This window comes from Hemitrygon akajei, chromosome 13 (assembly GCF_048418815.1).
Source record: "Hemitrygon akajei chromosome 13, sHemAka1.3, whole genome shotgun sequence".
Taxonomy (NCBI): Eukaryota; Metazoa; Chordata; class Chondrichthyes; order Myliobatiformes; family Dasyatidae; genus Hemitrygon; species Hemitrygon akajei.
In genome coordinates, this window is record NC_133136.1 from 107,700,668 (window position 1) to 107,725,894 (window position 25,227).

General features: G+C 39.5%; 1 protein-coding gene across 2 annotated transcripts in view; it reads right to left on the reverse strand.

Moving 5' to 3' along the window:
- Positions 1 to 25,227, reverse strand: part of wdfy3 (WD repeat and FYVE domain containing 3) — a 333,550-nt gene that overhangs the window by 128,179 nt on the left and 180,144 nt on the right. For both annotated transcript variants that reach the window (XM_073065240.1, XM_073065239.1), the window contains 8 exons: positions 25,057 to 25,217; positions 23,813 to 23,924; positions 15,375 to 15,565; positions 14,225 to 14,377; positions 12,080 to 12,153; positions 11,824 to 11,985; positions 3,647 to 3,738; positions 2,775 to 2,895 (listed from right to left, as the gene is read on the reverse strand). In XM_073065240.1, coding sequence (XP_072921341.1) covers positions 2,775 to 2,895; positions 3,647 to 3,738; positions 11,824 to 11,985; positions 12,080 to 12,153; positions 14,225 to 14,377; positions 15,375 to 15,565; positions 23,813 to 23,924; positions 25,057 to 25,217 — 1,066 coding nt within the window. The remainder of the gene's footprint in view (positions 1 to 2,774; positions 2,896 to 3,646; positions 3,739 to 11,823; positions 11,986 to 12,079; positions 12,154 to 14,224; positions 14,378 to 15,374; positions 15,566 to 23,812; positions 23,925 to 25,056; positions 25,218 to 25,227) is intronic.

The following is a 25,227-nucleotide window of genomic DNA, read 5'->3' on the forward strand; positions in this document are numbered from 1 at the left end:
AAAAAATGGAAGGGAAAAGACAAAGTAAGCTAAAATCTCTAATTTGGAAATGTACAGAAAATGGGTAAAATGATTTAATTCAAATAGTGTAAGGTCAACTGCACATATTGCATCCAGATATAAATATTAAACAATATAAAGGCTACTCAATCAAGCACCATAGGCTCAGTGAAGAAAGGATATACAGCCACAAATGCATCAGCTAGTTACTCTGGATTAAGTTGGTAATTATATACTTTTAATTAATTCCTCCCGATGTCATAACAGTCAGCAAACATTAATGACAGATTTAAAGGGGCTAAATTGAGAGTAGAAGTTAGTAATGGCTGAAACTTAAACTCAGATTTTTTTAAAAGTAACAAATAATATTTTTAAAAATCAAATACTGAGGAAATAGACACAAAAGAAGATAAAGCTGACTATATGAACTAAGAGTTTGGATGCTTCAAAATAATCAATAAACATAATTGAAAGAACTACAGAAAAAAGATTAAATTTCAAGTTCACTCTCAATTTTAAATGTGCAATTAGTACTTGGCAGGAGTGAAATAGTAACAAGATTAAATAATGAGCAGTGCAGAAATTATTGGAATATACAACTAGGACATAATTTGGTTGAAGATAAACAATGACAGAAGAATTCTGTAGTTTTTTTAAAAATCCTAGTGACACTATACTTCAAAAAATTAAACAAACTTTATCAAGTACTCATTTAATTTTTTCAATTTTCAATTGGCGCTGCCTCCTGCATGCATGCTGAGCTCGTTGACTTCATTAGCTTTGTCCCCAACTTCCACCCTGCCCTCAAATTTACCTGGTCCATTTCCGACACCTCCCTCCCCTTTCTTGATCTTTCTGTCTCCATCTCTGGAGACAGCTTATCTACTGATATCTACTATAAGCCTACCGACTCTCACAGCTACCTGGACTATTCCTCTTCCCACCCTGTCTCTTGCAAAAATGCCAGGTCTCCGCCGCATCTGCCCTCAAGATGAGGCTTTTCATTCCAGGATGAAGGAGATGTCTTTCTTTTTTTAAACAAAGGGGCTTCCCTTCCTCCACTATCAACAATCACATCTCTCCCATTTCACGCACATCTGCTCTCGTCCCATATGCCTACCACCCCACTCGGTTTAGGGTTCCCCTTGTCCTCATCTACCACCCCACCAGCCTCCAGGTCCAATGTATAATTCTCCATTACTTCCACCACCTCCAACAGGATCCCACTACCAAGTACATCTTTCCCACCCCTCCCCACCTTCTGCGTTCTGCAGGGATCACTCCCTATGTGATTCCCTTGTCCATTCAATTTCCCTCCCCCCATCCCTTCCCACCGATCTCCCTCCTGGCACTTATCCTTGTAATCGGAACAAGTGCTACACCTGCCCTTACACTTCCTCCCTCACCACCATTCAGGGCCCCAGACAGTCCTTCCAGGTGAGGTGACACTTCACCTGTGAGTCGGCTGGTGTGGTATACTGCGTCCGGTGCTCCCGGTGTGGCCTTTTATATATTGGTGAGATCCAACGCAGACTGGGGGACCGTTTCACTGAACACCTACGCACTGTCTGCCAGAGAAAGCAGGATCTCCCAGTGGCCACACATTTTAATTCCACGTCCCATTCCCATTCTGATATGTCTACCCATGGCCTCCTCTACTGTCAAGATGAAGCCACACTCAGGTTGGAGGAACAACAAGCTTATATTCCGTCTGGGTAGCCTCCAACCTGATGGCATGAACAGTGATTTCTCTAACTTCCATTAATGCCCCTCCTCCCCTTCTTACCCCATCCCTGACATATTCAGTTGTTTGTTTTTTTCTCTCTCTGCCCATCACTCTGCCTGTTCTCCATCTCCCTCTGATGTTCCCCTCCCCCTTCCTTTCTCCCTAGGCCTCCCATCCCATGATCCTTTCCCTTCTCCAGTTGTGTATCACTTTTGCCAATCACCTTTCCGGCTCTTAGCTTCACTCCACCCCCTCTGGTCTTCTCCTATCATTTCACATTTCCCCCTCCCCCCACTACTTTCAAATCTCTTACTATCTTTCCTTTCAGTTAGTCCTGACAAAGGGTCTTGGCCCAAAACGTTGACAGTGCTTCTTCCTATAGATGCTGCCTGGCCTGCTGCGTTCCGCCAGCATTTTGTGTGTGTTGCTTGAATTTCCAGCATCTGCAGATTTCCTCGGGTTTGCGTCTCAATTTTCTTTATAGTTTTGAGACACCATTACTCTTGCATAATCATGAGCAGAACCAGCAATTCCCATTCCTTACCCTTTCCACTAGTTTATTCATTATTTATACCGCTGACCATATTCTTCTGTCACCAACATTGCAAACTTCATCTGGTGGCAATGTACAGTATATGTATTCATATATTGTTTGTGCCATGCTTTAAATAATAGAACCATAGAACAGTACAGCACAGAAACAGGCCTTTTGGCCCTTCTTGGCTGTGCCGAACCATTTTTCTGCCTAGTCCCACTGACCTGCACCTGGGCCATATCCCTCCAAACCCCTCTCATCCATGTACCTGTCCAAGTTTTTCTTAAATGTCAAAAGTGAGCCCGCATTCACCACTTCATCTGGCAGCTCATTCCACACTCCCACCACTCTCTGCATGAAGAAGCACCCCCCCCCCATGTTCCCTTTAAACTTTTCCCCCTTCACCCTTAACCCATGACCTCTGTTTTTTTCCTCCCCTGGCCTCTTAAAGGTACTGGATAAATATCTTAAAAATCACAGCAAATTAGATAAAACTATTGAAGTAACACTTACTGTAAATTAACATTGTTTTTTTCCTTTGAAGTATACAGTAGCTTTAGCAAGACGTCTAAGAGTCTATTTCTGAGTAGAATGGTATTTGCTGAGACAAGGCCACCAAAATCATCATCAACACCTATCAAGAACATGAAAATACAATTTTTCAAGACTGAGATGTAGAGTGGCATCTTATTTAGCATTCTTTTTGAGGTATACACTTATAGAAAGGAGAGGAGAGAAAGAACAAACGAAATAAGAAAACTACGTACAAAGTAGGGAGTGATCTTTTTTAACAACATATTCATTGACTTGTCTCATGCTGAGTCACACTGAATCTTTCAAGGCAAAGAATGTGTTTACTCATCAGCCAGTTTATCAAATATAGGCAAATTATTGGATAAAGTTTTAAGAGATAACTAAGGAAAACCTGCAAGGATATGTAAAGTGAAGGTCAATTATGACTATTAATAGATTCTTTCAAGAGGCAACAATAATCAATGATGATTATGTAGGAATGTTAGCGCCATTTCAATTTTTCTGTTTGTTTTGCATAAACCTCAACTTATCGATTAATCTGGAAATCCATCCACTTCGTTCTGAATATATTTAATGACAATCCTGACAACTGTCCTGATAGAGAATGCAACAGATCTGAAGGGGCAAAGGAAAAGTTCAATCTTATATGTACATATTGTTCTTCTGAAATTATATTCCTCAGTTCTAGTTTTCCAAATATCTATTCAATTATGAATTGTCCTCGGAACTGTTAAAATTTAAAATAAAAGTTTATATATAGTACTATACTGAAACACAGTATGGTCAATTGAGATGGTTAGGACATCACAAAAAAAAGACACACATTTATAAGCTAAAGATGCAGTGCTTACCTTCTTCCTTTTCCTCACTGATAGCCTCCATGACAATAAACTTTTCACAGACTGCAAAAGTAGGCAATGTAGAGGAAAGAAACTGTCCAAACCTTAGCAAAAAAAAACCAAATTAATAAAATAATAACTGTACAACGCATAGAAAACATTAGAGGGGTGGTAAAAGTGTGCGATATCACCCCACTGGGGACTATGATAAAGTTAAAGGGGGCGGTTGGTAGCAAGGAGGGCAGCTGAAGGATTGCAAACTCAATTTAAAAAATAATTTACTTATTATAAGCATTTGATCCTCAGTACCTCATAATTGATTACAGTGATCATGTAATCACCTCATCTCTTCTAACCCACGATTCTCTTAAATTTTGCTTGAAGTGTATCATAGTTATTGAAAAGCAATGTGACACTTCTGTATATCATGTTAAATTGGACTGAAGAAAGGGTGTTATATCTGGGCCCGCGCTTTAATGCTGTTCACTGTGTTAGCTAGTAAAATTCCCATACTCTAATCACGCAGTGTCACAATTCCTGTGAATAAGGGTATGCCCAACTGAGATATCTGTGCCTAACTTTAAGTACTTACAGGCAGAAAGTCAAGTTTTGGCTAATTTATGATGATGTCATAACTTTCCACTTTATTGATCTAAGCTCGAGGTTGAACTTAAAGTAAATGGTGATTGACTGTGGTCATTATTTTATAATGAAATTGCAGAAGCAAACAAAATGAAAAAGGAGAGTAGACAGTATAGTCTGGAGAATCTGAAATATGAATTTATATCAGTACCAACTAACCATCAGCAGCCAATGTATCTGTTGTGTGAAAAAGCTTTTTTCCCCTCCAAATGAGTCAATGAAACCATCCAGGCTCCTTAACATTTGAAGAGTACACACTTTGATGAAGCAAACAAGAACTTGGCTTATTTTGATTCACTTCATGAAAACTTTCAGAAATGGAAAACATTTCAAACATGTAACAATGATGATTTGCATATTTCATACAACAGTTCATTACTCACTGCTACATCTGGAAAGCCTCATACAATGGAGAAGAACTGATTTTGCCAGCAGAAGGGGAGGTTCTGAGTACGGTTTTGCATAAGTCACTGGACCAATTAATTAAAGATGAAAGCATAGTTCAAGAGTTGTATTTGCAAGTGATTAGAAAAAGATACAAAGGAGTTGTCAATAATTCTGGTTGCTGAGCAATTTTTCAAAAAGGACATTCTGCTCACCAACATTCTTGCTTGTACAACAGATAGGCACTATCGATGACAGTATGCCACTGTGGGGCTGCTACCTTCCTGGAAAAAGCTGTACCTAACATACGTACCATTCACTATGTAAGTCACATACAAAACCTAGTTGCAAAACACAAAAGTGATTGGCTGCATAAATCATTACATACTATTATCACAGCATTAAAGAAAATCTAGTCCCATGCTCTCAATTGTTGACTATTTCCAGAGCTTTGTATTGAGAACGATGACCAGTTTGAACATTTTGCTGTTGCACACACAAATCAGATGGCTCTCAAAAGGAAACTGTGTGAGATGTTTTTATGTGCTTTTACAAACTAATAAGACTTTGAAAACTTGAATGCATCATTCAGCAATCAACTCAAAATTATTAGGCATGACATTGCTTATTTGTTAGAATTATTCACAAAATTTAATAAAATCAGTCTTCAATTAAAAAGAAATTATGTGAATCTTATCAAAGTCAAATCAGTCAACTCCATATTTCTGTACAAATTAACCCTATTTAAGTGCAACACTGGCTGTCGTGACCTTTTTCCAATTTGAGCTTCTCTGACTTGGAAGGGAAAGAAAGAATACCATATGATGATCTTCAACTATACAGTGTTAGAAACATAGAAAATAGGTGCAGGAGTAGGCCATTCGGCCCTTCGAGCCTGCACCGCCATTCAGTATGATCATGGCTGATCATCCAACTCAGAACCCTGTACCTGCTTTCTCTCCATACCCCCGATCCCTTTAGCCACAAGGGCCATATCTAACTTCCTCTTAAATATAGCCAATGAACCGGCCTCAACTGTTTCCTGTGGCAGAGAATTCCACAGATTCACCACTCTCTGTATGAAGAAGTTTTTCCTCATCTCAGTCCTAAAAGGCTTCCCCTTTATCCTTAAACTGTGACACCTCGTTCTGGACTTCCCCAACATCGGAAATAATCTTCCTGCATCTAGCCTGTCCAATCCCTTTAGAACTTTATACGTTTCAATAAGATCCCCCCTCAATCTTCTAAATTCCAGTGAGTATAAGCATTGTCGATCCAGTCTTTCTTCATATGAAAGTCCTGCCATCCCAGGAATCAATCTGGTGAACCTTCTTTGTACTCCCTCTATGGCAAGAATGTCTTTCCTCAGATTAGGGGACCAAAACTGCACACAATACTCTAGGTGTGGTCTCACCAAGGCCTTGTACAACTGCAGTAGAACTTCCCTGCTCCTGTACTCAAATCCTTTTGCTATGAATGCCAACATACCATTTGCCTTTTTCACCACCTGCTGTACCTGCATGTCCACCTTCAATGACTGGTGTACAATGACACCCAAGTCTCGTTGCACCTCCCCTTTTCCTAATCGGCCACCATTCAGATAATAATCTGTTTTCCTGCTCTTGCAACCAAGGTGGATAACCTCACATTTATCCACATTAAATTGCATCTGCCATGAATTTGCCCACTCACCTAACCTATGCAAGTCACCCTGCATCCTCTTAGCATCCTCCTTACAGCTAACACCGCCGCCCAGCTTTGTGTCATCCGCAAACTTGGAGATGCTGCATTTAATTCCCTCATCTAAATCATTAATATATATTGTAAACAACTGGGGTCCCAGCACTGAGCCTTGCGGTACCCCACTAGTCACTGCCTGCCATTCTGAAAAGGTCCCGTTTACTCCCACTCTTTGCTTCCTGTCTGCCAACCAATTCTCTATTCACATCAATACCATACCCCCAATACCATGTGCTTTAAGTTTACACACTAATCTCCTGTGTGGGACCTTGTCAAAAGTCTTTTGAAAATCTAAATATACCACATCCACTGGCTCTCCCCTATCCACTCTACTAGTTACATCTTCAAAAAATTCTAAAATTCGTCAGACATGATTTTCCTTTCACAAGTCCATGCTGACTTTTCCAATGATTTCACCTCTTTCCAAATGTGCTGCTATCACATCTTTGATAACCGACTCTAGCATTTTCCCCACCACCGATGTCAGACTCACCGGTCTATAATTTCCCGGTTTTTCTCTCCCTCCTTTTTTAAAAAGTGGGGTTACATTAGCCACCCTCCAATCCTCAGGAACTAATCCAGAATCTAAGGAGTTTTGAAAAATTATCACTAATGCATCCACTATTTCTTGGGCTACTTCCTTAAGCACTCTGGGATGCAGACCATCTGGCCCTGGGGATTTATCTGCCTTTAATCCCTTCAATTTACCTAACACCACTTCCCTACTAACATGTATTTCCCTCAGTTCCTCCATCTCACTAGACCCTCGGTCCCTTACTATTTCTGGAAGATTATTTATGTCCTCCTTAGTGAAGACAGAACCAAAGTAGTTATTCAATTGGTCTGCCATGTCTTTGTTCCCTATGATCAATTCATCTGTTTCTGACTGTAAAGGACCTACATTTGTCTTGACCAATCTTTCTTTTCACATATCTATAAAAGCTTTTACAGTCAGTTTTTATGTTCCCTGCCAGCTTTCTCTCATAATCTTTTTTCCCTTTCCAATTAAGCCCTTTGTCCTCCTCTGCTGGTCTTTGAATTTCTCCCAGTCCTCAGATGTGCTGCTTTTTTTTGCTAATTTGTATGTTTCTTCTTTGGACTTGATACTATCCTTAATTTCCCTTGTCAGCCACGGGTGCACTACCTTCCCTGGTTTATTCTTTTGCCAAACTGGGATGAACAATTGTTGTAGTTCATCCATGCGATCTTTAAATGCTTGCCATTGCATATCCACCGTCAACCCTTTAAGTATCATTTGCCAGTCTATCTTAGCTAATTCACATCTCATACCTTCAAAGTTACCCTTCTTTAAGTTCAGAACCTTTGTTTCTGAATTAACTATGTCACTCTCCATCTTAATGAAGAATTCCACCATATTATGGTCACTCTTACCCAAGGGGCCTCAAACGACAAGATTACTAACTAACCCTTCCTCATTGCTCAATACCCAATCTAGAATGGCCTGCTCTCTAGTTGGTTCCTCGACATGTTGGTTCAGAAAACCATCCCGCATACATTCCAAGAAATCCTCTTCCTCAGCACCCTTACCAATTCGGTTCACCCAATCTACATGTAGATTGAAGTCACCCATTATAACTACTGTTCCTTTATTGCACGCATTTCTAATTTTCTGTTTAGTGCCATCCCCAACCTCACTACTACTGTTAGGTGGCCTGTACACAACTCCCACCAGCGTTTTCTGCCCCTTAGTGTTATGCAGCTCTACCCATATCGATTCCACATCCTCCAGGCTAATATCCTTCCTTTCTATTGCGTTAATCTCCTCTCTAACCAGCAATGCTACCCCACCTCCTTTCCTTTCCTGTCTATCCCTCCTGAATATTGAATATCCCTGGATGTTGAGCTCCCATCCTTGGTCACCCTGGAGCCATGTCTCTGTGATCCCAACTATATCATATTCATTAATAACTATCTGCACATTCAATTCATCCACCTTGTTACGAATGCTCCTCGCATTAACACACAAAGCCTTCAGGCTTGTTTTTACAACACGCTTAGCCCTTATACAATTATGTTGAAAAGTGGCCCTTTTTGCTTTTTGCCCTGGATTTGCCTGCCTGCCACTTTTACTTTTCACCTTACTACTTTTTGCTTCTACCCTCACTTTACAACCCTCTGTCTCTCTGCACTTGTTCCCATCCCCCTGCCACACTAGTTTAAAGCCTCCTGAACAGCAGTAGCAAACGCTCCCCCCCAGGACATTGGTTCCAGTCCAGCCCAGGTACAGACCGTCCTGTTTATACCGGTCCCACCTCCCCCAGAACTGGTTCCAATGCCCCAGAAATTTGAATCCCTCCCCCTTGCACCATTTTTCAAGCCATGTATTCATCTGAAATATCCTCCTATTTCTACTCTGACTAGCATGTGGCACTGGTAGTAATCCAGAGATTATTACCTTTGTGGTCCTACTTTTTAGTGCATCTCCTAACTCCCTAAATTCACCTTGTAGGACCTCATCCCGTTTTTTAACCTATATCATTGGTACCTATGTGCACCACGACCACTGGCTGTTCACCCTCCCATTCCAGAATGTCCTGCAGCCACTCAGAGACATCCTTGACCCTTGCACCAGGGAGGCAACATACCATCCTGGAGTCTCGTTTGCGGCTGCAGAAACGCCTATCTATTCCCCTTACAATCGAATCCCCTATCACTATAGCTCTCCCACTCCTTTTCCTTACCTCCTGTGCCGCAGAGCCACCCATGGTGCAATGAACTCGGCTGCTGCTGCCTTCCCCTGATGAGACATCTCCCCCAACAGTATCCAAAACAGTATATCTGTTTAGGAGGGAGATGACCTCAGGGGACTCCTGCACTACCTGCCTACTGCTATGCTGTCTAGTGGCCACCCCTTCCCTTTCTGCCTGTGTAGCCTTTACCTGCGGTGTGGCCAACTCACTAAACTTGCTATTCATGACTTTCTCAGCATCGCGGATGCTCCAGTATGAATCCAATCGCAGCTCCAGATGCTCAATGCGGTCTGCCAGAAGCTGCAGCTGGACACACTTCCTGCTCACATAGTCGTCAGGGACACTGGAAGTATCCCTGATTTCCCACATGCTGCAGGATGAACAAACCACAGGGTTGATCTCAGCTGCCATGACCTACCCAATACTTGCCTCAACTTTTGAAACTTTCTCCTTTGAAAGGAACTTACCCAGCCTTACCTCACTTGGAGTGAAGCTCATCCTCAGCCTCTGCTCACCGAAGCCTCTCGAGAAAAAGCCTTCCTACTCTGTCTCCCTCTACTCTGTCGCCCGCTCCGCTTACTGTTCTCTTTAAATACTCCCGCTGCCTCACGGTCCGACTTACACGCGCTTGTGCAGTCGTGCCCCCGTTAAACTGCCGAAGAAAATGACCTACTTCCACAAACTGTTCTCTTTAAATACTCCCGCTGCCTCACGGTCCAACTTACACGCGCTTGCGCAATCGTGCCCCTGTTAAACTGCCGAAGAAAAAAAGTTCTCTTGGGTGAGCTGCATACAGACATGCAGAGAGATTTGCAGGATTGGGTAATAAATCCATTCCTAAACACTTGCAAAGAGGAATTACCAGGAAGGATGGCAGCAGAACTTATCTCGTTACAAAATAATTGAGCTGAAACCAAGGTTCAAAAAATCATATCTCGACTTTTGGTCACAGAAATAAATTTCTGACTGCTATCCTGCATTGTGGAAAAGGGTCAAGATGTTCTTTGCTGCCTTTCCAACATTATATTTAGTGGAACTTGGTTTCAGTGTAGTCACCCAACTTCTTTCAAAGCAATGAAACAGTCTGTAATTTAGAAAAACAAGGGGGTCTGGGACTCCTGAGTGACATTCAGCCGGAAGTTGAGAAACTCGTCACTGCCCCATGCCCACCCATCTAATTGAAAGCTGAAGAAGCAATGAAGTAGCGAATAGTTGGACTACTAACGTACACTCTAAAATTACTGGTGAAAATAGTTTTAACTGTAATTAAATAAATAATTTTATTTGTAGCTTTAAATAGATTTGAACAATTATTTGCAATGTTTGCTTTGAATTTGCAGTTCCTATTTTCCTTTGCTGTGCATCATAGATCAAAATTCTTTATAGATTGGATTATGTAATGGCTGGAAAGGGAGAGGGGTTCTGGGAGCCAAGGGGCGCCGTAACTCCAAGTTTGGGAACACTGCATTAGAGACGTTTTTAACTATTTAGTGTAAGAAGGCTCTTCGCAATAAGACTGCAAATACTTCCTTCACTTTCAGACCAGCTATTAAAAAATATATTCTTGTGATTTGCCCTGAGCTATCCAGAACTTCTAGATTTGTTACCATATAAAAGCTAGGGATGTCAAATGAAGAAAACAATGAATGGGTATTAACCATAATATCAGAATAGTAATTGCAATTGAACATTCTTCAAATTATTTCATATTTTTTCTGTATTTTCAATGCTGATTGCATTTTGGAGATGAGGTAAGACATCAAGCAGTGTCTGACCAAATTTGGTAATACTGGTGGCTTAATAAAACTGAAGTCAATGGGCATCAAGAGGAATGCACACTCCAGTGGGGGGGGGGGATTGCGTGTTCCACAAACAAAGATCGCTGTGGTTGTCTAAGGTCAACTGTCCCAGCCCCGGACTTCACAGAAGAAGCTTATCAGGGTATCTAAGGACCATCTATTTTCTACTGCTTCACCATTGATCTTTCTGCTGGCATAACGTCAGAACTGGGATGTTCACATAACATTCAATTCCATAGGGACTCTTCAGCAAATATAAAAAAAATCTCATGTTTGCATGCAGCAAGACTTCAACAACATTTGGGCATTAAAGTGCCAGATGATAACAGGATAGTCTAACCGCCAGGTATCCTTGACAATTAGTAGCATCACCACTGTTAGGTCCCTGACCATCAATACCCTGAAAGTCACCACTGACCAGAATTTCAACTTGCCCATCCAAAAAACACCATGATTACAAGAAACTATGTACTCTACAGCAAGTGATTTGCCTCCTGACATTTCTGACAAAGGATATGCAATATTTGGATAATTCACTACAGGCCCTTCCAGGTATAAACATCTAACATATGGACACTCCATACATACAAATGGACATTTGCGAGGCTGGCAGGATGGATGGGAATGGATTTGCTGGTTGCTGTGGGAATCTTCTGCAAGGTGGGAATGTGACATTTCTGGATGTAGCTGAACAGAGCTGGGAACACTGAGCAAATTCACTGTCTCACTCACTCAATGGGACAGTGAGGGTGGCAGGCAGCCACTCTTCCTATGCCTGTTTGCACCCTCGCCATTTCTGTTCTTTTCTGTCTTAAGAAGAGTTTAAGTTATGAACAATTCCCAGGAATGGAACCCTGCTACAAACTGATACTGCCTATATAATTAAGTATTTTTTTATTATATATGACTCTACCTGAGCAGATCATTGCTGTTTGGAAATCCTTGCAGCAGAAGGCTGAGAACATTACTGATAGCTGCAATGGTCGACTGTGACAGGAAGTTATCTTTCAGAGTAAGCAGCAGCTTTGGTATCAACTGGAATTCCCTCATTAACCTGGCGTTTCGTGAAGCCTCACTGTAAACAATATTAAAACAATCTTTTATTTGTAATATTTTTATGGTATATGAAATTTTAATGAGCAATTTTTTTTAAAATAGTTTAGTAATACCTTGATTCTGTCAGAAGTTCAATAAAGTGCTCGAACAATGAGAGATGAAGTTCATATGGTGCATTGAGCCATACCTGTCAATGCAGGATGTTTAATGAAATACCAAAAATTATATCATAAATACATTTTTATCATTATTAAGTAATAAATCTATATCACAGGTTGATAATTTGGAACTTGGTGCTATACTATTAGCATTACTGCAGTAAAGATTAAAGTCTCAACTACACCATGGGTATGATCTCATCCCAAATCTTCAGAACAAGTTCATTTCGATTCAACAAGTAGTTCCTACACAATTTGCTTGAATATACTGGAATTCCAGAGTTGTAATATGCCAAAATTTATTCTGAACTGCTACAATATCTCATTGCCCCAACAGATCTCTCAGGGAGCAAGAGCAATTTGGGGCTAAATTAAAAGGTGCCATATAAATACATTTATTTCTGCAGGTGTAACTACTCTCAAACAAAAGGAAATTTTAAAGGGAGTCTGGCATTCCATCATGAATTGATGGGAGCTACAGGAAACATTTGCTCCATTGGAATTCTGAATCTGGGCCACTTCATACAGGATACAACGACTTGTGAAAGTATTCAGCGCCCAACACTTCGTTCAAATAAATAAGTATTACAACCAGGGATTTTGATCAATTTAACTGAGAATTTTCATTTGTGAATTGAGTGCTCTTTTTTCACAGCAGGGTCCAAAATACAGGGAAAACTGTACTGCATGCAAAGCTAAAAATACAAAAACTGAAATCTCAGCAGTTCAAAACTATTCATCCTCTCACAGCTATTGTAGCTTGTAGTCCTTTTTGACAAGTTTCTTTTAGCTTTGCACAATGTGATACAGCAAGATTTTTCCACTGCTCAAGCTGTGCCAGGTTAGTTGGGGAGAGTGATGGACAACAATCTTGAGGTCTTTCCAAAGATGTTTGATCAGGTTAAGGTCAAGATTTTGGGTTATTCAAGGACATCAATTTTTTTAATTGAAGCCACTTCAGGGTTGCTATGGCAGTGTGTTTTGGGTTGTTGTCCTGTTGAAAGACAATTTCACCCCAGTTTAAGCTTTCTGGCAGAGGCTAGCAGGGTCTTTAATGCAGTGTCTCTCTGTATTTAGCAGCTTTCAGCTTCCCATCAAACCTGACCAGATTTCTAGTCCCTACTGCTGAAAAGCATCCCCATAGCATGATGCTACCTTCACCATACTTTACAGTAGGGACGGTGTTACCTGGCTGATATGCAGTATTAGCTTTATACCACACATACCACTTAATGTTAGGCTAACAAGTTCCACTTTAGTCTCATCAGACCACAAGGGCTTCTTCCGTATCTTTACAGTACCTTCTAAGTGACACTTTGCAAAGTCTTTATGGGCAAGTATATGCTTTTTTTTTTAAGCCAGGGCTTCTTCCTTGACACCCTTTCATGAATATCCTTTTCATGTAAAGCCTTAGTGATTGTGGAGACATGCACTTCATCTCCAGTTTGCAGCCACCGACTTCCACAAGTCGCTCAGAGTGATTGCTGGGAGTCACAATAGCCTCTCTTACACGTGCCATTCTTCTCCAAAGACTAAATTTAGAGGGCCGGCCTGACCTAGGTAGTGTGGATGAGGTATGTCACTGCCTTTCAGATGGTCTTGTACCCTTTCCCAGATTTGTGCTTCTCTATTATCTTTATAAAAAAATTTCATACAGACTAATAAAGACAGAGGGGGTATTTATTCTTATGAGTTCATTGAAAATAGGTCAACATTCAATTTTCGACATCAACAAATTGGGTGGGTTGGTAAGATAATATATTGCACCTGAGGGAAGTTAGCATAGTAATTTCAAAGGGGATGAATACTTTTTCAGCTTCACAATTTTGGTTTTTAATTTTTAGTTTAGACAGGTTTGGGATTTTTTTCTTTTGATATGACATGATGCACAATGTTTTGTAGATTAGCTTGGAAAATCCTACTTAAATATATTTTAAATTTAGAAAATGTGACTCTAAAATATGAAAATAGTTGTGGGGGCTGGATACTTTTTCAGGGCACTGTATATTTCCTCAAAGCAATAGAGGAGTTTGGTCAGATAGAAATCTAATTTGTACATTTTCTAAGTAATTGTTGCTATTTATTATAACTAAAACTTACATCAAAGTCACAAAGCAAGTCCTGAAATCCATTAGAATTAGGAATAATACTGGTCTCATGCCCACTGTCGACTGTTCCCACCAATGAAAATGTGAGATGAAGTATATGGCTATTCAAAAGACTCCGCTTCTTCTTCAGCAGCATGGCCAAGAGCTAAAATAGGAAAATAAACACTCTTAACTGAAAAGATCATCAATTCTATTGAAGATCGTTATGGGCAGACTTGAAAGGACACTAAAGAGCAAAGATAAAAGCAAACCATTCACTCCATCAAGGATCATCACCACATGGCCCCCAGTTCCCTGAAACTCTTACCAATTGTTATAGATGCACCAGAGAAAGCAGCTCAACTGGCTGCATCACTGTTTGGTATGGTGACTGCTCTGCCCAGAACAGGAAGAAACTGCAAAAACGTTGTGATTACAGTAAAGTCCATCGCACGGACATCTTGCTACCTTCAGAAAGCAGGCAACATTATCAAGGATGCCTCCAACCAGTCATTCTTTCTCTCTTTCCTCACCCATTGCGCAGAAGATATAAAAGCAGGGTCCACCAGACCAAAGAACAGCTTCCAACACTGTTATCCAACTTGAATGGATTTCTCACATGCTTCAGATGAATTCTTGATAACCCAATCTACCGTGGCTCTTGCACTTCATTTACTGCCTGCACTGCACTTTCTCTGAAACTCCAGCACTATATTCTGCATTCTGTGGTTTTTTTTGACTACCTAGATATACTTATGTATGATGCAAACTAAACAGATGACACGTAAACAAAATGGCCTCACTGTTCCTCAGTACGTATGACAATAATAAAGAAATATCTCTGGTGAAGATTGTGCTCATTGGTATGAGAGCATGTTAACATGAGCTTCCATGTTCCTGTATAAAGACATTGAACACAGGTTGTTTATGTATACATTAGATATTCATACACACAAAAGTATTGAACTGCAAGCTGTATAAAAAATCTAACCCTTTGTTATGTTTAGTATTTTATTTGTTAATGTCATTTCTAAAGTGTTATATTTCTTCCATGCTTTTCTCTCCACTGGTACTTCATTAAGGCAAAACAAAATGCAAATTTCCCCAATTTAGTTAACACATTTAGGCTGCTCTAATTCGGCTTTCCATCACAAAGTTCTTACCTGATATCCCTTAATCCGCTCCATCTCTTTGCTTGCCAATGCATTCCTTTTCACCACACAAACAAGAGCTTTCACAGCAGCATAGAGACCTTCAACATCTGACGCCATTGCAACCAATCCCAAAATAGCAGCTGCTCCACCAATATATTGCAACGTAGTGGCAACGGGCTTCGGAACATATGTTCTTACACCTGGCAATTATTTTTTAAAAAATTAGTAATTCAAAAATATCCTACGAAAATTAAAAAAATTAAGTACAATGAACATTGCATATGCTTTAATCTGGGAAAAAATGGTATTGGAGATATTTAGCAAATCACACAGTAGTCAATGGAAAAAAGCGAATCCATGTTTTGGGTCAGGAACCCATCACCAGAGAGGAGAAAAACTACTTTCTAGTAGTTTTAAATGCAATTATAAAAATGCAACTAGCCACAGAACTGGACAAAAGCCAAGCTGCATGAATATGACATGGTATTTGAATTTATACACACTGTTTTCTTATTGGATTGTCAACATGGACACTGACAAACATCATTTATGCCTTCCAGGAGAAATTCTTCCCAATTTTGACTGACAGAATGTCACATCTTATTATGGAAGTCCATTTTTAATTCCCGTGCCATATTAAAACAAATAGCTCCCATTCTCTTCTAACTAATGTCAGTACAAATAAGAGTTTTGCAACTGAAGCTTAAGGATTCACCTTAAGCTGCAAGTATTTTTCACCCCCTACACAATTACACGTTGGCAGATGCTAACAAAGTCAACAAGTCACTCCTCATAAGAGCAATCCTCCTTGAACTTCCACTGTCCTACAATATTATTGTCAAAATATTTTCAGTTTTTACATTTATTAAAGAACTGATTAAGATTATTGTCACAAACACCAGTGTGCAATAAAATTTCTTGTTCACTTAAAGCTCACAGAATAAACAGAACACACAGTGAAAAAGCATCTAGTGCTTTCTTGGCGTATATGACAAATAAACTCTTTGCGGGCTTCCAGCTGGGTACAGATGTCGATTGTAACCAACATTTCAATGACAAACTCTGCCATCTTCATTAGGGATGATGCCTGGGCTTGTCTAGTCCAGTGGTATTTATACCTCTGTAGTCCATCCCTCCTGATTGATTAGTCCTCATTCAATCAGGTTCCCTCTCTCCCACCTGGTTTACAATTAAATTCCAGTTCTTCCTTAGAGCGAGATCTCTGGCTTTGTTAAAATTCTTTTCCTCGAGTTTTATTTCAATAGCTTCCTTTACCAGGAGGTCCCAAAAGTCATTGGTGCAGCGCAGTAGTTTTGGGCTGTTGAAATCAATCCTGTGGCCATTGCAAATGCAGTATTCTGCTACTGCCAATTTCTCCAAGTAAGAAATGGATACACCTCCTGTGCTCCTTGATGTGGGTTTCCACCGTGCGACCCATCTGGCTGATATACGCTGCTCTGCATTCACAAGGAATCCTGTAAATGCCAACTAACCTGAGTGTCCCAGGTCATCCTTGAACCACATAAGCTGTGATGTTTGTGGATGGTATTAATCCAGTATTTCTTCAGGATCATGGTGATCCTTCCAGAAGCCCCCAATGATCATGTGATACCAGGATCTGACACCAACATGTGAGCAGCCTTCAGGATGATGAACTCACAGAATGCATCCAGTCCAGAAGATGTAACTGGCCAGGTACTAAAAACCTACGTTGATCAACTGGCTGGAGTGTCCACTGAGATCCTTAACCCCTCGCTTTGCCAGTCTGAGGCACATGCCTACTTCAAACAGGCTTCAATTATACCAGTGCCTAAGAATGTCAAAACCTCCCTCAATGACTATTGTCCAGTAGCTCTTACTTCCACAGTAATGAAGTGTTTTGAAAGGTTGATGATGAAACATGTCAAGTGACAGGGATCCACTCAAATTTGCCTACCAGAACAACAGGTATACAGCAGATACTGTCTCACTGGTCCTTCACTCAAATCTTGAATATCTGGACAGCAAAGCAGCATACATCAGGATGCTCTTTATCAATTACAGCTCAGTATTCAATACCATCATTCCATCAAAATTAATGCTTTAAGACTGTGGCCGCAATACCTCCTTGTGTGAATGGATCCTTGATTTCCTCACCTGCAGACACCAGTCAGCTCAGATTGGCAATAACATCTTCTCCGGGTTTTCCATCAGCACAGATGGAAACACAGAACACAGCCTGATCTAGTTGCTTTACACTTTTTTTCCCCATTTTTAAAAAAAATATTTATTTATTAAATTTTAGAAAATTACAAAGAATAAATGTGGTGATAAAATAGTGAGAAAAATAATATTAACCCTCCCCCCTCCCCTTATCTAAAGAAAGAAAAAAAAGAAAGATTGCCTGGATATCGGAGTATCCCCATATGCTCCTTGCAACTCCTCTCGATTTGAATTAAATAAAGCTGCAATGACATTTCCAACCCAATCCCTCTTTAATTTCTTATGTTCTGTTTCTGTTAAATGTGTTTCTTGTAAAAAAGCTATATCTCCTTTCATTTTCTTAATATATGTTAAAACTCTTTTTCTTTTCACAGGTCCATTAATTCCATTAACATTAAAACTTAAAAAATTAAATAAAATAATCATTCATAATACCTTGGGAACTCTTTAAAATTCTCCAACTTGCTACAGTTTCTCCCCAACCATCCAGGCAAAAAAGAGGAAAAATAGAAGAAAGATAACTAATATATAAGGAAAAAAAAAACAATGTACCCCCCCCAATAATGTTGCGAATAAAAAGAACACAACATTACCCCCCCATTTTACGGGTCATGGCAATCGCCATGATTGTACACGTGAAACTCGCAGCCATCGATCAGGAGCTCTTCCAGCTCCCCCGCAAAAAGAAAAAAAGAAAATATATTAGTGAAGAAAAAAAAGAAAATAATTAATATCTCTACTCCCAATTAATACTCAATTTTTTTTAATATAAATGTCCATCAAGTCCAACCTTACTTCAGTCTTCATCATTAGTCCATTTCATTTCTATAATTCTTTACTTCTCTTCGTGGACATCAAGTAATTCTTGCACAAATTTCTCCGCTTTCCGGTAGTCAATGAAAAATCTTCTTTCTTCATTATCCAGGAAAATTATCAATTTTGCTGGATAGCTCAATAAAAATTTATAGCCCTTTTCCCATAAAGATTTTTTCACTGGATTAAATTCCTTCCGCCTCTTCAGCAGATCGTAACTTATGTCTGGATTAAAAAAAAACTCTTTTCCCTCCTATTATCAATGGCCCATTTCTCTTTTTAGCAGCTTGAATAGCTGCCTTCAAGATCATTTCTTTATCTTGGTATCTTAAACATTTTATCAAAATTGATCTTGGATTTTGATCTTGTTGAGGTCTTGGTCTTAAAACTCTGTGTGCTCTTTCAATTTCAATTACTTGGCTTCTTTCTTTCATTTCCAACATTTTCAGAATCCATTCTTGAAAGAATTTTATTGGATTTTCTCCCTCTGTACCTTCCATAAGACCAACAATTCTGATATTATTTCGTCTACTAGAGTTTTCAAGTATTTTTCCAACATCCATTTTCTTTCTATTGTCCAGGCAAGATTATTGTCTTCTATCTTAACTATTCTTTCAGTGTTTTCTTCCACTTTTACTTCCATCTCTTTAACTTTATTATCCATCTTCTCTTGTTTTTCCACCACATTAACGAGTTTATTCTGCATCCTTCTTATAGCTTTTAATTCATTCATAATATATATCAGGATATCTTTTATGTCTCCTTTAATCTCTTCCTTCTTTTCCTCTTCTTCTTCCTCCGAATTTCCCAAAGAGTCTGATTCTACTTCCAATTCACTTCCAGCCGTAGTTGGGATTTGTAGTTTTGTTAATATCAGTTCATGCATACTTTCGCGCATGCGTTGTTCTTGCCGTTTCTTCTTAGAGACCGCCGACATTGCTGCAACTTCCCGTCCCGCATCATCAGAAGTGCCATGCACTTCACCGGGAGGAGATCCAACTTGAGTCCGAGGCTTCGCCGAGACGGTTAGGCCTTTTTCCCTGCCGATTTGCACAGTCTTCGAAGTAGTAGCTTTCTTCTGTTTCGGTTTAGGAGCCATATCAAAAGATAATCCTGAGTTACTTATAAATAGTTTCTAGTAGATATTTGTTAACTCTTCTTCATTTAAACCCTATTTCATTACTTTTTGCGAGGGAGCTGGATTCCCAACGTCTCGACCCTACGTCATCACGTTACACCCCCCAGTTGCTTTACACTTATGGCTATAAGTCAGGACTAAGGGTCTCGGCCTGAAACGTCGACAGTGCTTCACCTATAGATGCTGCCTGGCCTGCTGTGTTCCACCTGCATTTTGTGTGTGTTGTTTGAATTTCCAGCATCTGCAGATTTCCTCGTGTTTGGTCCATAAGCCAGACCTCATTGGAGGATCAGAGGTGGAGAGCGAGGGTCAGCTACTTTAAATTCCTCAGGGTTATTATTTTAAAAAACCTGTCATGTGCCTAGCACACAAGTGCAATCATGAAGAAAGCATGGCTGCGCCTCTACTTCCTTAGGAGTTTGTGAAGATTCAGCATGACATCTAAAACTTTGACAAACATCTATAGATGTGTAGTAGAGAGTATAAGGACTGTCTGCATCACAGCCTGGTGTGGAAACACCAATGCCCTTGAACGGATAATTCTACAAAAAGTAGTGGATATAGCTCAGTCCATCATGGGTAAAGCACCCATCAACAGAACACACCCCCCCCAACCAACCAGGCCATGCTCTCTTCTCGTTGTTGCCATCAGACAGACAGACATACTTACAGGAGCCTCAGGACTCTCACTACCAGATTCAGTAATAGTACTACCTCTCAACCATCAGGCTCTTGCACCAAAGGGGTTAACCTCACTTGCCCTGTCACCAAAATGTTCTCACAACCTATGGGCTCCCTTTCAAGGACTCTTCATCTCATGTTCTCAATATTTATTGCTTATCTATTTATTATTATTATTTTCTTTTTTACTTGCACCATTTGTTGTCTTTTGCACACTGGTTGAGTACCCAAGTTGGTGTAGTTTTTCATTGACTTTATAATGGTTATTATTCATAATGGATTTATTAAGTATGTTCACAAATAAGAAATGTGAATCTCAGAGTTGTACTTGGTGACATACATGTACTTTGATAATAAATTTACTTTGAATTTTGAATTGTGCAAAGATTGTAAGGCAATTGGAAATACAACAAAAATTACTAAAATGAGAATAGTGGAATATCAGAGAGGTAGAGTTTGGAGTGTGAGAATATGGCAGCACCTCCCAGAAACAGTGCGAAAGAGGTGACTGGTTCAAAAGGTTGATAAAGAGTAGACTGCTCTTAAGTCTGAACATCTGGGCTTTCAAGGTCACGTATTTTTTCCCAGAAGGCGAAAAAGAGAAAAGCTAACAGTCAGGGTGACAGGCAACCTAGATGATACTATTGATTTCCAAAAGCAACATACCATGAAGATAGTGATTTATTTTCATGGACAGTGTGCTATCAACAGTGGAACTTGCAGAAAGTGGCGTTATCGTGTATTTGCAGCCTTTTGCCTTTCTCGATGAAAGAGCCTATAGGTCAAAGTTGATGTCCAATAGATAGGCAATCAGTGAGGGTGAGATTGAAGACAGGGTACGTGCCCTGCAGAATAAAAATGAATTGTTTCATCTTTTCTGAAGAAAACTGCTCATCTTTTCTGAGCCTACTGCATATTGAACTTTGGATGAGGCCATCTTCAATCTTGAATTCATCAGTTAAAATATAGTCACTATTTAAATAAATGCACTGACTTTTGAATTTTAATGACTCCCTTTCCTGCATAGACAATGTGCAAACTGGCATTGGGGAAATAAGATCAGGGAAATTTAAGTGTGGCTAAAACTGTGGTCTGGGATATGGGTTCAAATTATGAAGCAATAACACCAAGAAGGATCTTGAATTGAGTAATAAGTAGTATCCTAGTAAGTCAGAGGGATATGATGGGAGTAGAGAGGGTGAATAGGGAATACATAGTTTCCAGAACAGTATAAAAGCATAGAGACACAAAAAGAAAGGAAACTAAAGAGCAGTTCTGAAATGAGAACTACGGAAATCCAAGAATTTATTAATGAGGAAGTAGCAAAAAGATAATCTGAAAATGTTAAGAAAATTGGACAAAGTTTTGAAGACTTATTGTTAGATTTAAAATTTGACTAGCAGAAACATAAAAGTGGAACAGTTTTATGGTGTATTTAGTGTTTCAAAATACTTTTGCTAAGGTGACACAAAAGGGACTATTAAATAATACAAAGCATGCTGTGCTAGTCATGGGATGGCGATTTGTTAACAGGGAGGAAACAAAGAGAGCAAACAGGATTCTTATCTTAAGAGATAATGATAAGTGGGGTGCAGCTAGAATTGGTGTTCGCAAATAATTTCAAATAATTTGAATGAGGGAATCATGTAATACACCCAAATTTGCTGATGATACATTCCTGGTAGCTGTGTGAAGGATGCAGGAAGACTTCAGGAAGATGTACTTAGACAAATATACTTAGTGTATAGGCAAAAAACATGAATATTATGTTCTGATTTACTGGAACAATTAGACTAGCAAAGTATTTTAAAACTATTTTTGTGTACAAGTGTTTGAAAGACGTGTGGATTTAGGAGGTATTATACCGAAATCGCTGAAATTTAAAATACAGATACAGAAAGTAATAAGAAAGAAGAATTTAATACAACTCCCTTGCTCCAATTACATAAGGCCCTGGTGTGATCACATCTGATTCCCTAAAAAGGAAGGATATATACTTGCAATCAAGTGAGAGTAGCGATGGTACAACCAAATTGAGTCCTGGAAGAACAGGCGTACTGAGTGAGGAGAGATTCGGAGAGGTGATCCTGAATTCCAAGTTTATACAGGTGGCCCCCGTTTTTCGAATGTTCGTTTTACGAAAGACCTACATAAGTACCTGTTTTCACTAACCAAAGAGGATTTTTGCTTTTACAAAAAAAAGACACCTGCTTTATACGTGTGTTTACCCTGTGAAAGACTACAATGACCGTGAGACCTTGTACGGGCAGTTGTGTGCGCATGCATGTACATGCGTACGCATGTGCCTACATAGGCGTGTACGGGCCGATTTTTTTTCTCCAAGTCGATTCTGGCTAGCTGTCTTCCCGAGTTTCATAAGTGAAACTACACCGTTATACAATATTTCTACTTTATATAGGCTGTATATTTATCATATCATTCCTGCTTTTACTATATGTTCGTGTTATTTTAGGTTTGATGTGTTATTTGGTATGATTTGGTAGGTTATTTTTTTGGATCTGGGAATGCTCAAAAATTTTTCCCATATAAATTAATAGTAATTGCTTCTTCACTTTACGACATTTCGGTTTACAAAGGGTTTCATAGGAACACTCTACCTTCGGATTGCGGGGGAAACCTGTATGCAAAATCTCTTTTACAGGCCTTGGCAAGATAGATGCAAATATGATAGTTCCCTAATCTAGAATGTCCAGAACTAGGAGTCACATACTCAGAGTAAGCAGCCACACATTCAGGCCAGAGATAAGCAATTGCTTCACCAAAATTCAAGTGGATTTTTGCCATTCAAGTGGACTGCGGGTCTCATTCACTGAATACATTCAAGAAAGATGCTGATGGACCTTTTAAAATTTAAGAAATCATGTGGTAATAAAGTAAAAGGTCAGCCACAATTTCATTAAGTGATGGTGTAGGTTCAAAGGTTAAAAAGGGCTAGTCCTGCTTTTAACATCGAATTCTCCAACTTCCTCCCTCTCCCTTCCCCCATCCCACTTTCACTCTGCCTCCTCTTCCGGCTGCCTATCACCTCTCTCATGATTGTCTTCTTCTACTACCCATAGTGCTTTCCCCTTACATTCCTTCTTCACCTTTCCTGCTTATCCCCTCTCTCACCCCTTAATCTTTCCCCTTACTGGTTTTTCACCTGGCACCTACCAGTCTTCACCTTCCCACCCCCCCACCTTCTTTATAGGGCCCCTGCCCCCTCCCTCTTCAGTCCTGACAAAGGGACTTGGCCCGAAATGTAGATTGCTCATTTCAACGGATGATGCCCGACCTGCTGAGTTCCTCCAGCTTGTTTGTACGTGTAGTCCTGCTTTTAATCATTTTGTACATACATGGTGTAAAAAGCCTCACCACTGGGCCAGATTATTCTTATAAAAATAATGTGCACAGTAAGAATTGGTTACAAATCATTTTGATGAGTATGGATATTAAAATAGTGAGTACTTGAAACAAATAAAAGTTCCCATCATACAGAAAGTTATTCCTTACACAAAACTGAGAAACCTAGGGTTTGAACTTTCAGCATTGGGTTTAAAATCATTCAAGTCTTGTGACTGATTGCAAATCAATTATTTTATTGATACCATACCCAAGTATCCTATCAGAGCTGCACCAATAGTTCTTGCTGGTCCATTTAAATGGCCTGCAGCATTATGCAACAGTTTTACTGGCGTAGCATTTTCATGAGAGGAAATGGCCATCTACAAAACACAGAAAAAAGTTAGTAGTTAAGTAGTTCATAAATTTAACCTTCTGCTTTAAAACCTAAAAAGGAGCAGCAACATCTCCTTACTGCAAAATATATAAATAAGCTACTTCTGCTTAACTTATATAGTCAATTTGACTGACTTTTCACTCACTGAAGCACCCCCTTCTTCAAGCTATTCTTTCTTTACAAAACAGGTTTCTTTTTATGCTTATCCAAGAAACTGAAAAAATAAGAAGCATTGACACAAAAAGATGTTTCACCATTAGAAACGAAAACCCAAAATGATAATTGCAGGCTGAAGGATGAAATAATTAAAGCTACTGTACATTCAAGAATCAATAATGATAGTTGCACTAATAACAGAACACATTTCTAGTTTTACTACTTCATTTGGATAAATAGTATTAAAAAAATAAAATTTAACTGTTTATTAAGAACATGTTAGAACAGCATAGGCCCTTTAGGCCAGAATGCTCTGCTGATCCTTTAAACTATTTCAAGATCAATCTAACCATTCCCTTCAACAAAGCCTTCCATTTTTCTTTCATCCATGTACCCACCCAAGAGTTTCATTAACATCCCTAATGTAAATGCCTCTACCCTGGCAGTGCATTCCATGCTGTATTAAAAAAAAATTGTCTCTGACATCACCCTTATACTTTCCTTCCACATCTTAAATTTATGCCCCTCTATATTAGCCACTTCTGTCCAGGGGAAAAAGCCTCTGCCTATCCATTATATCTATGCCACTTATCATCTTGTACACCTCTATTAAGTCACCTCTCATTCTCTCCAAGGAGAATCTGGCCACTGATCAAGAGTTGAAAATGTTGCAATCCTAAAAATGCTGAAAAAGGAGGGAACTGGATAGATTGTACCCAACTGTACCCTTGAGATTCCTGCCAAAGGATTAAAGAAATTATTAGAGCCCATTAGGCCTTTAACAACAAGGGATCAAAGGGACAACTAGCGTTTTAATCAATTTAATTCTCAGGACTACAAAATTAACTGCAGCTGCGAAAGCAGCATAAGGTGCAAACAACAGACTGGATCAGTCATGGCCCAGGCCCAGTGCTTTAATTCAGGCAGTTCTTTTGAAGGGAAGACTCAGAAGGATTACTCACCTGTTTGGCTATTGCTTTGCTGTCCACTTTGTTGTAATTTTTCCTAATTCTGGCCACCGTAAGTGTAGAGACTGAGAGTGCATAAAGTGCAAATGATACTTTCTCTTCAGGAATCAGGCTGATGGGAGATGGAATTGCCATTTCAGGTTTTGAGTCCTTGCCTTTATAAAA